Genomic DNA, 12,198 nt, shown 5'->3' with positions numbered 1-12,198 from the left:
CAAAAAAGCCACAACCCTACAAAGTACTAGAAATATAAATCTCAATTGCTCTGCAGATGATGAAGATACTGAGAAAATGTATGATGAGGTAAAATAATTATTCATAGTAGTAAGAGAGATGAAATTTAATTTTTATGGAGGGTTTGGATTTTGACTCTGGGTATAGAAATTGAAGGAAAACTAACTGGTCAAGGAATGAGAAAAGAATTGGAAATTTGTGGTAAGGACTATGGGATCAAACTGCTGAGGTCATCAGTCCCTAGGTTTACACACTACATAATCTAACTTAAACAACATGCATACCCATGCCCGAGGGAGGACTCGAACCTCTGATGGAAGAAGCTGCGAGAACCGTGACAAGGCGGCTCAGACTGCATGGCTACCCTGTGCGGCATAGGAATGGGGTGGGGAGGGGAAGAGTAAAGAGAATGCCAACGAGCAGAACTCTGTACTGCACTGGACTGCACTGCACTGCACAATTTAGTCACTGCTAGTTCTTGGTTTAAGATTCATAAAATATGGTTGTATACGTAGAAGGTACATGAAGACACCAGCTTTCAGATAAATAATATAATTGGAGAGGAGTTCTGCCTTATGCAATACATCTTTGAAGATTTGTTGTCATCCAGACATGTTTCAGCACCTTTTGTGCTATCTTCAGTGGGTCGTTTATTTTCCTTTTGCAAAATTGTTACATGTTAACCATAAAGAAACTTTTTGTACAAAATATTTACATTCAAAAAATTAGCAACTGTTCTCAAATGTTTTTACATTGCTTTGCATACAGTACAGAACTGAGATGTGTATAACTGAGTTGCGGCATTCTATGTTGTTTATTTATGATATGTCTTAAGTTTCTAGTTTTATAGTACATTTGGAAATAAAGTGGATGTATGCATTTGTTCCTGTACCTCACATGGGTCTATTGGACATTTATGCTAGTAGCTTTACGTGTACTATACCATCTACAGCTTGTCATCTGCAAACACAAAAATGGTATTTTATTTTTCTATTTATTACCTGTTTCCAACAGAGAATCACTATTTAAAGTGTTTTTGTCATGTTACTTATATTTTTTTATGCTGTGGTGTTGTTTCTTTTTGCGGAGAGATAACACACTTCTTTCTTTTGTTTTTGTCATTACGCATTCATTTAATATGATTTCTTGCCAAGCACAGAGCTTTCAACACCTTTTACGTGTTGTTGTGATTGTGTAGTGTTCATTTGTCTTTGTGCTTGTTTGGGATGTAGTGTGCAGATTTGAAGTGTTGCTGTTTTTTGGTATTTAGTTAGCTAGTTGTGTGTGTGTGTGTGTGTGTGTGTGTGTGTGTGTGTGTGTGTGTGTGTGTGTGTTTGTTTTTCCAAGATAAGGAGGGAGGGAGGAAAGTAAGGAGAGTTTTGGATAGGCATGTACTTTTTTAGAAGCTGATCATGTGTGTTTATGGGGTAGGTGTAGCATTATTACAAAAATAGTAGTTGCCAGTCACCATATAGTGGAGATGCTCAGACGCAGATAGGCATAACAAAAAGACTGTCACAAAATGACTTTTGGCAAACAAGGCCTTTGTCAGAAATAGACAAAACACACACACACACACACACACACACACACACACACACTCTTTGTAGTGACTTGAGAATTTTGGTGTAAATTCTAGAGACACTCGTCCTTCCACTGTCTCGAACACCAGATATTTTAAAAGTAAGTAAGAGAGCGGAAATGTATCTACTGTGCCTGCGATTTCCATGTGCAGGTTGGAAGTTTATAACGAGAACACGATAAGCAGGGCAGTCAAACAACGCCGACAAGTGTTTGCCGCAACAGCTACAGACGCTGTGTGAGAGGACATGGAATAATTAAACCATTAGAACATGCAAATGAAACTCTCATATACATGACCACAGTCTCTGTCAGGACTGTGGTCATATGTGTGTGAGTTGTGTTTACGTTTGTGTATGTGTGTGTTTCCCGTTTTTGTATTTAGTTGTTTATTTTACCTACAGTCTTTGTCTCGCACACATTCTCCAGTGCAATTTGTTTTGTTGTGTTCAGTTCTTCTACAAAATCATGTTTGTTCAGTCTATGTAGCAAATATTTGCAGCTGGCTTTTTTTTTATAAGTTATGGGATGACTGGACTGGTTATGAACGATGGTGCTGGCAGTTGTAGGTTTTCTATAAATTGTAAACTCATATTGTTGTTTCTCTTGTGAATGATGAGATCTAAGAAACAGAGTTTTTTGTTAATTTGTGTTACAGTGATGAACTATATTTGTTATTTGTGGGGGATGGTGTTTACGTCCTCACAAAGATAATGTTTTTTAAATCTGCATATCTGTACCAATATTTTATTTTATACTGCTTTACTATTGTTTTACTATTTCATCAAAGATCTGATTTTCTGAAATTTCCTGGCAGATTAAAACTGTGTGCCCGACTGAGAGTCGAACTGAGGACCTTTGCCTTTTGCGGTCAAGTGCTCTACCATCTGAGCCACCGAAGCACGTCTCACGCCTGGTACTCACAGCTTTACTTCTGCCAGTATCTTGTCTCCTACCTTCCAAACTTTACAGAGTCGTGCTTCGGTAGCTCAGATGGTAGAGCACTTGCCTGCGAAAGGCAAAGGTCCCTAGTTCGAGTCTCGATTGGGCACACAGTTTTAATCTGCCAGGGAGTTTCATATCAGCGCACACTCCACTGCACAGTGAAAATCTCATTCTAGATCTGATTTTCTATCTGATGGATGAAAATTTCAGGTAGGAGGCCACTGATTGGGGTACCATAGGTAGCCATTCTTGTTGAGAGTAAATTTGTTGTTGAATCTGAAGTAGTTTTGCTCTGTGATGAGCTGGAGTACAGCTGATATTTCTTGTACGTTTGTTGTGTGTGTGTTTCCTTGTAGCTAGAGATTTCTTTCCATGATGTGACAGTTTCTTCTGTTGGAATGTGTGTGTACATGGAATTTATGTCAAGTGAAATTAATGTTGCTGTGCTTAGTATGTTTTCATTTTTTTAAAAAAATTCTTCTATTAAGTCACTTGAGTTTCTACAGACTACTGTTTTCAGTGCGTTTCTATATTGTCGGTAGCGGTGTGTGTGTGTGTGTGTGTGTGTGTGTGTGTGTGTGTGTGTGTGTGTGTGTGTGTGTGTGTGTGTGTGTGTGTGTTTGGTTGGCTATGTAATAGTTCGTGCTTTGGTAAAGTCAATCACAGGGCTATATGTGTACCTGGTTTGTAATTTTAGGCAATGATTTTAGAATGGGGGCCTTGGGATTTTTCTGTATCATTCTTTTAATCTGTGTGTGTCTGAAAATTTTTTCTATGTTTTTCAGGGTTTTCTGTAAGCTTCGTTGATATCAGTTGGTTGGATCATTTGTTAATTCTGTGAGAGTGTTGCTTTGGATGGACTCTACTGTTCTGTCAATGTAATCCTTTTCTTTCATGAGCACAGTTAATTTGCCCTGTCATATTTTGTGATTATGGCATTTTCTTGGGTTAATTTCTACTGTATCTTTCTGAAGGCTTTTTTTCATGTGTTATTGTGTTTTCTTTTGTGGTGTTTTCGTTCTCACTAGTTCTTCTGTTAAGTTTGCATTGAATTCAGCTGTGTCCAGTCTTGCTTGTTGCTTTATGGTGTGTTCACTTTCTATTGTGACTTTGTCTATTGTCCTGTGTGCTGAAACAAATCTGGCTCAAAACTACAAAAGTGACTTTTACAAGGCAGAATTCTTCTTCAATTTTCTTAGGAAGCATGGAAATAAAAAGAACTGTGACAATCGCAAGATGATTAAATTATATACTAGTAATTGAGAGATTTGGAAGCAAGATATTAAACTGATAAAAATACACAATGAATTTTGTTTTTTGATGAATGGGAAACTCAAAAAGGTTGTCTCCCCAAGGATAGGGTGATATGACTCATTCTGAGGAATCAAGAACAGTTAATCTGCCAAGAAGCAAGAGATGGAGTCAACCAGAATGTTTCTGGATATGCATCAGAAAAGCAGAGATCTGTTCTTGAAATGACTTGTCACTGGAGATGAGACCTGAGTCAGTCAGCTGGATTACGAACACAGGAATTTATCTGGTACAACACTGGTTTGGAAAAGCTTGTCATGTTACCAAAAATGCTTGTAAATACATGGTGTCTATATACATAAGTAACAAAAATTTGAATGATGGCAATAAAATTATTTCAACATGATAAACTGAGTACTGTGTAAAACAGGGAAACTTACTTATCGGACACTACTCACTTACCAGTCACCTAGCAGATGATTTAATAGGTATGACATGGCAGTCTACTGGTACAGTTACTGAAGATCAAAACTGTCTACTTATTTCACCAGTCCTGCAGTAACTTTGCCATGATGACAGCTTTGAATCTCAGGGAATATATTTCAGTCATCAGCAGTTTCCCAAATTATATGCTTTTTATGATTCTCAGAAAAGTGTTTTGAATAACTTCAGATATGTCTTTAAACAAAAGAAGCCTTGAAACTTCTTGGCAGATTAAAACTGTGTGCCGGACCGAGACTCTAACTCGGGACCTTTGCCTTTCGCGGACAAGTGCTCTACCAACTGAGCTGCCCAAACACGACTCACGCCCCGTCCTCACAGCTTTACTTCCGCCAGTCTCTTGTCTCCTACCTACAAAACTGTGAGGACGGGGCATGAGTCGTGCTTGGGTAGCTCAGTTGGTAGAGCACTTGCACACGAAAGGCATAGGTCCCGATTTCGAGTCTCGGTCCGGCACACAGTTTTAATCTGCCAGGAAGTTTCATATCAGGGCACACTCCGCTGCAGAGTGAAAATCTCATTCTAAAAGAAGCCTTCTTCTTAATTAGCTTGACAGACTTGAGAAAACATACATTGAGCTCAGCTTGACAATTCTGAAGAAAACATTTTTCTCTTTCCAGTGAGCATTTCTCATCTGAAGAAGCATTTTTCTTAAGTTCACCTGCCAATTAAACAATATGATCAATGTGTGTCTTTTGTCAAATAAATCTGCTTTAACAACTGTTAAGAAAACACACACACACACACACACACACACACACACACACACACACACACAGGAAAGAAGGGGTCAGGAGGAAGTTGAAGGGAAGAGGTGGGAGAGGAAGGAGTAGGGGAAAGTAGGGAATAGGGGAATCAGTCAGTTCTTTTACATTCAGAAACAATCGAAATGAACAAATACGTACTAGCAAGAGTAGCTTTTTAATCATAGCATAACATATTACACACCTGGAGTGCAAATGTTCAAGTTGTACCTGCAGTGTCTCTACTTGTTCCTGTAATTCATCATTTGCTCTCTGGAGTTTTCTGGAAAAAAAAGTAGTTGTATGAACAAATAATGTAATTTTCAAGCATCTGAATGTCAGTGTACTGAGAAAACTACATACGAGCTGAATTGATTCTTCCAGTATTGAACAATGTTATTCAAAGTTATTGGAATATTTAGAATAGGGATTATGAATTACTAGTGGTACTTCTACAAGAAAAAGCAAACATGCTATCCCAAACCCAAACAATACGATAATAAGTAATTCAAAAACTTCTGTACAGAATGATGATGTTATCACCCACTTAAGTCACTTATGCCCTAATTTTGGAAATAAAAACAATAAACAAACATCTAAAATACATGTATAAAGAAAGACTAGTACAAGAAATCTGGCAACCTAAAATTTTACAACAGCTGCTACTGTTAGCTGCAACAGGCAAAAGATGTGCTTTGGTGGTACTGCACATTTTAGCAATTTCGATTAGGATAAACTCACATTACATTGTTCTTCTGAGACGTCAATGTAGAAGTGTGCACAAATCACCTAAATGAAAAATCAGTGCAATAAGCAAATTTATTTATATATGACGGCCAACTCTGGAATTTTCCTTTTACGAGACTGCATGTACACAAGATTGTGTGCCAATTTAAAATTTCAGATACACTCATTTTACTGTTCACGTCATTTCTACATCTACATCTACATAGATACTCTGACAAGCCACCACACAGTGCATGGCGTGGGGTACCCTGTATCGTTACTAGTCATTTTCTTTCCTGTTCCACTTGCTAACAGAGTGAGGGAAAAGCTACGCGCAATGCCTGTTGACATCAATAGAATCAGGTGGCAGTTGATTTCAAATGCCAGTGCTCTAAATTTTCTTAACAGAGTTTCTCGAAAATAATGTCACCCTTCCTCCAGATATTCCCATTTGAGTTGCTGGAGCATCTCTGTAACACTTACGTGTTGGTCAAACCTACCGCAAAAAAAAGTAGCTGCCCACCTTTGAATTGCTTCGATGTTTTCCTTCAACCAGGCTTGGTACAGATCCCAAACACCCGAGCAGTACTCAATGTGCGGTCTCCTTTACAAGTGAACCACTCTTTTTTTCTACAATTCTTCCAATAAATCGAAGTCAACCATTCGCTTTCCCTAGCACAGTTCTCACACGCTCATTCCATCTCTTATCACCTTGTAACATTACGTCTAGATATTTAAATGATTTGATTGTGTCAAGCAAGACATTAATAATACTGCATCTGAACATTATAGGTTTGATCTTCCTACTAATCTACATTTACTTACAGTTTTCCAATTTTGGGCTAGCTGCCATTCATCAAACCAACTGTAAATTTTATCTAAGTCATCTTGTATCTTCCTTCAGTCACTCAACTTCAACACCTTACTGTACACCATACCATCATCAGCAAAGAACTGCAGATTGCTGCCCACACTGTCTGCCAAATCATTTATTTATATAGAGAACAATAGCTGTCCTATCAAACTTGTCTGGGGCACTCCTGAAACACCCTTACCCTTGTCTCCAATACTCACTCACTCATTATCGAGGACAACGTACTGGGTTCTATTACTTAGGAACTCTTCGGGCCACTTGTATATCTTTGAACTTATTTCATATACTTGTACTTTTGTTAACAGCCTATAATAGGCACCATATCAAATGCTTTCCAGAAATCTATAAATATGGAATCTGCCTGTTGCTTTTCATCCATTGTTCACAGTATATCATGTGAGAAAAGTGCAAGCTGAGTTTCGCACAAGCAATGCTTTCTAAAAGATACTGATTTGTGGACAAGATTCTCAGTCTCAAGAAAATATATTATATTTGAACTGAGAATATGTTCAAGGATTCTGCAGCAAACAGAAGTTTGGTCTGTAGTTCTGTGGGTCTGTTCTTTTAGCCTTGTTATATACTGAGTCACCTGCGCCTTTTTCCAGTTGCTTGGGACTTTGTGCTGAGTGAGAGATTCGTGATAAATACAAGGCAGGTAAGGGGCCAATGCCATAGGGTACTCTCTGTGAAATTGAGCTGGGATTCCATCTGGACCTAGTGATTTATTTACTTTCAAATTTTTCAGTTGTTTCTCCACACCAGGGATGCTGATTACTATGTTGTCCAAATGGGAGTCTGTCCGATGATCAAATAATGCTATTTTTGTATGAATCTCCAATGCGAAAGACTTCTTGAATGTGAAATTTAAATCTTTGGCTGTCCTTTTGCATCCTTAACTACCACACCAGACTGGTCAACAAGGGACTTAATGAAAGCCTTAGAACCACTTAGCAACTTTACATAAGACCAGAATTTCCTTGGGTTTTCCGCCAGATCTTTGATTAAGGTGTGACGGTGGTAAATGTTGTGTGCTTTGCAGATAGATCTTTTCACAAACACCCGAATCTCTACTAACCTTCGCTTGTCATCATTTGTCCAGTCCCTTTTGAACCAAGAGTGCTACAGCCTCTGCTTCCTCAGCATCCTCAGAATTTCATTATTAAACCATGGTGAGTCTCTTCCATCCTTTATCCACTTACTAGCCACATAACTTGGAGGACCACGATTTACAACCTGCTTAAAATTTGCCAATAATTTCTCTACATCCATCTTACTGGAACTAATTGATGACAATTCACTGTCTAAGTGAGATACTACGAGGGTAATGTCAAAAGTAAGGTCTGCTATTTTTTTATAAGTACAGAACTCTGTTTGTGTGGCAGTTGGTCACACTGTTATGAAGAGTGCTTCATGCGCTGTGTGTAAACATGCGCACGTCACGCTGAGGCGCTCAGTCTTGGTTTGGCAGCTGTTGAGAATGGAGCTCCAGTTGGATGTTACCATCAAGTGCGAATTGCACCCAGTTATTCGGTTTTTGAAAACAAAGGACGCAGCACTGATTGAAATCCTTTGCCAATTGATGAAAGTGTATGGTGAGTTGTGCATGGATGTCAAAAATGTTCAAAAGTGGTGTAGAGTGTTTGCAACTGGTTGGACCGAAATCCACGATGAACAAAGAAGCGGGAGACCGTGAGTTTCTGAGGAGACAGTGTTGAAGGTTGAGCAAAGCATGCATGAAGATCAGTGGATCACCATGGAAGATCTCTGAACGTTAGTTCCTGAGGTCTCCCGAAGCACCATTCACAGAATTTTAATGGAAACATGGAACTACCGCAATGAGTTGAGCAACGAGTTGATGCTTCCCGCACATTTCTTCATTGCCTTGCAGCCGAATAGGACATCTTTCTGGACTTAATTGTCAAGGGTGATGAAACCATGGCATACCACTTTACACCTGAGACCAAGCAACAACTTTCCGAACAGCAAGGCGGCAAGCTGCCATGACATGGGCATACAAAAACTGTCACAGACTCTACAAAAATGCATTGACAGAAATGGTGATTATGTCAATAAGTAGCTAAATGTTCAAGCTGTAAACTGATGTGAACCATTGTAGAAATAAACAGGTCTGTGTACTTATAATAAAAATAGGAGACCTTCCTTTTGGAATTACCCTCGCAACAACTGATTATCTACTCTTATCTAGCAGAAATACTCTCCTAGCCCTCTTGACTGACTTATTAACTTTCGTAACCATAGCTGCTATAATGACATCACAGTGCTAATCACCGTAGCTATACTGACATTGTCAATGAGGTCTGGCCTATTTGTAGCTACAAGGTCTAAGATATTTCCAATGTGTGAGGGCTGCCAAGCTAGCTGCTCAAGACACTTCTCAGGAAATGTGTTCAAAAGTATTTTGCATGAATGTCTGTCTGTACCCTTACAATGAATCCATCGACATCTCAGTGTATCTTGGTAGGTTAAAGTCACTTCCAGCTAGTACTGCATGATCTGGTATTTACACGTGATTGATCCTATACTTTTGAGAACTGTCACAGCAGAGCTGGGTGGTCAGTAAAAACATCCAACAATTAATTTGGTTTCATCTACACCTGTTATACGTGACCTGATAACTTCACTGTCACACTAAACTTTGACCTCACTAGAGATGATAATTTTGTCAGCTGCAATGAACACTGCCTCTAGTATGATCTCTGATCTGTCTTTCCGGTACACATTCCATAAATTGCTAAATATCTCAGAGCTTTTCACTTCGGATTTCAGCCAGCTCTCGGTCCCAAGAATATCTTGAGCACAAGAACTTTCCAGGTGGGCAGTAATTCGGGAACTTTATTATGAATACTTCCACTATTTACTGCTAAAATATGGCAGACGAATTGTCTTTATTCTGAATGCTGTTTGACTTCCCTTGCTGTATATTGACTGGCGAGTGTTCATCAGAACACCTCAATCTATTGCCCAGCCTAAAAAATTCTCATGTGCACACCACAAGTAATCTGCTACCTGAGTAACTGCTATCTTTGTGTACTACACCCTTGATCTATCAAGGGGGAGTCCACCAAATCCCTACACAATAACACAGGTCTAGAAATCTGCAGCCAAGAGCGTCACAGAGTTGATGAAGCCTTTGGTTGAGACCCTTCACTCAGCTCCAAACCGAAAGACCCTGATCAACTCTGATAATGATGCTGCAAATTGTGAGCTCTGCTTGCACCCTGTGTGCGAGGCCAGCATTCTTAACCACCTCCATCTTAACCACTTTCACCAGCCTCCTGTACAAACTGAGGATCGCCTCAGAACCCATGTGACAGGCATCGTCAGTGCCGATGTGAGCCAAAACTCACAGATGACTGCACCCAGCATGCCTGATAGCCACAGTAAAGGCTGCCTCCACATCTCGGATGAGCACCACTCGGCAGATGTACTGAGTGTAAATGGGCTTTCTTTCCAGCCCTGAATGCTATCTGCCTAAGGGCGTCCATAACGCACCTAACATTGAAGCTCCCAATAACTAGTAGTAAACCCCTCCCCACATGTGCCTGCTCGGATCCTGCTGACCAGTCCACTTACAGGGTGAATGGGCGAGGTCAAGTGTCCATTCTCCACATTGACCCTCCACCTCGAGTGAGGGAGGATTCACTGGATTGGGTGCACCAGGAGGTGCCTCGGAACTCGGAAGCAGAGACCATGGGCAAAACAAGCAACACTTGAGGTGGTCCATGTGAAATATTACATACTCCACCACCACTACACCCTTGAGGCAGCAGCCTTAAGGTAACTGCTGTAGCCAAAAATCCATTCAGCTGTTCGCGAACTGCGGCCAGCTACTCCTACGTCCGCACAAATAAAGCACTCATCATAGCCATCCTAGGAAGACTGACTGAAAAGGTAAACAACAAAAGCAGACAGAAGTCTAGATATGTGACCTGCTACCCTCCTGGTGTGTCACTAATGGAGGATGATGCTTAATAAGCTATGTAGCTGGCTGTTCAGTGAGTAACTACTGTGTTACAGAGTGAATGAATTTACATTTACAAACACTAGAGATTAAATGTCATAACAGAAAAACACACACAAAATTTAATAAATATACAATGACTAAGTCATAAAAAAGATAAACATTTAACTTGCCGTTCTGTAGCTGTATATCAATTGTAGATGGAGCCTGACTGACTGGCTTACTGAACGGACAGACTGCTGCTTTCAAAACAAAACATAATCTTTCATTGATTGTATCAATATCCATTTGTACTGTGATATACTGTGAAAATTTGAACATTCGCGTGTGCCACAATAAACTCATCATACAGTTAAACTTAAGTGTGCTCTTTTAAAATTTTTGAGAACGGTAGGCCTATCCTCATTCAAAACAATCATTCTCTAATTTCACTGCACAATTGTATGAGGAATAGATAATTTTGAGAACTTTTGGACGGTTACAAAACTATATTTCCATACGTTACTGGTTCGAGTATTTTGGATACGTAATTTATTTCAAAGCAAATAAGTGTTTGTGGCTCACAGTTCTGCCAAAAACTACATCACCCCTGAACTTTATTGTATATCAACACCAATAAACATGTATTTTTGAGAATTTTCGGAAGCTACAACCAATTTGTAACAAATCAGGACCTACGATTTAGTCACTGTAGCATATTTTCAAACAAACATATTGTGTTACATCTATTTTCCCTTTAAAGAAGAATAGCCCTACATATTATCTGCACTTACCATAAATTAACTCTGTTTTTGTCTGAGAAAACAACTATAATTAGCCTCAAAACATTTTAGTAAACTAGTAGTTTTTACCACATAGGTTTTCTTGTTGTTTTAATAGAAATCTGTATTTGCTTCAGTTCTTATAGGGATCTAACAACATTTTAGCTCAACAGATTAAAAGATAATCAGTGGGCTTAATTTAAAGTTACTTGTTCACTGTCTTATACTATATTGCACCAGCAAAAATGCAGCCCCACTGTGAATGCTGTTCTTGAATATGGGATAAGTTGGTTTACATTCATAAGCAGCTGGAAATCACCCTGGCTAGCTGCAAATCTGTGTTTTGGAAGAGCTCCTGTGAGTTGCGTGTCTATGATACCTGTACCAGAATACTAGCCTCTCCCGTGGATCTTGTCTCCTCTGCAGAAACTACAGAATCTGTCATTAGTTGTCCACTTGTTGGTGGGTGGCATGTCAGTGACAGATCTATGCATCCTGTACAGGGTGGATGGGGACCAGTGAGGGCTAAGGGTGTTGTACCGATCCTCCCTACCAAAAAGTTTGAAGTACTGTCTTTCACTGAAACTGAAACTGAGCCAGTGGGACTAATTTCACCTGTTTTGGGGAAATCTGTTTCATCCAGTGTCAGGATGAGGCAAACAAATTCAGTACCAGTCTATTAATCATCGGCAGTTCAAATGTATGGTTAATGATGGTACCCCTTACAGAAATGGCAGCAAGGGACAGGAAAGGACACCAGGTGCACTCATTATGTATGTCTAGGGGCCTCATTTAACACATTAAAGAGGCTATTC

The 12,198-nt window shown here is 39.5% G+C and overlaps 1 protein-coding gene across 4 annotated transcripts in view; it reads right to left on the bottom strand.

Annotated features, from left to right (window-relative positions):
- The window catches only part of LOC126266772 (coiled-coil domain-containing protein 102A-like), a 94,133-nt gene that overhangs the window by 25,593 nt on the left and 56,342 nt on the right, over window positions 1-12,198 (bottom strand). For all 4 annotated transcript variants that reach the window (XR_007548918.1, XR_007548919.1, XM_049971304.1 and 1 more), the window contains one exon: window positions 5,246-5,323. Coding sequence is in view for 2 of the 4 variants with exons in the window: in XM_049971304.1 (XP_049827261.1) it covers window positions 5,246-5,323 (78 nt within the window). In the remaining 2 variants the exon portion in view is untranslated. The remainder of the gene's footprint in view (window positions 1-5,245; window positions 5,324-12,198) is intronic.

Source organism: Schistocerca gregaria, chromosome 4 (assembly GCF_023897955.1).
Source record: "Schistocerca gregaria isolate iqSchGreg1 chromosome 4, iqSchGreg1.2, whole genome shotgun sequence".
NCBI lineage: Eukaryota > Metazoa > Arthropoda > Insecta > Orthoptera > Acrididae > Schistocerca > Schistocerca gregaria.
This window is presented reverse-complemented; position numbering and strand designations above follow the sequence as displayed.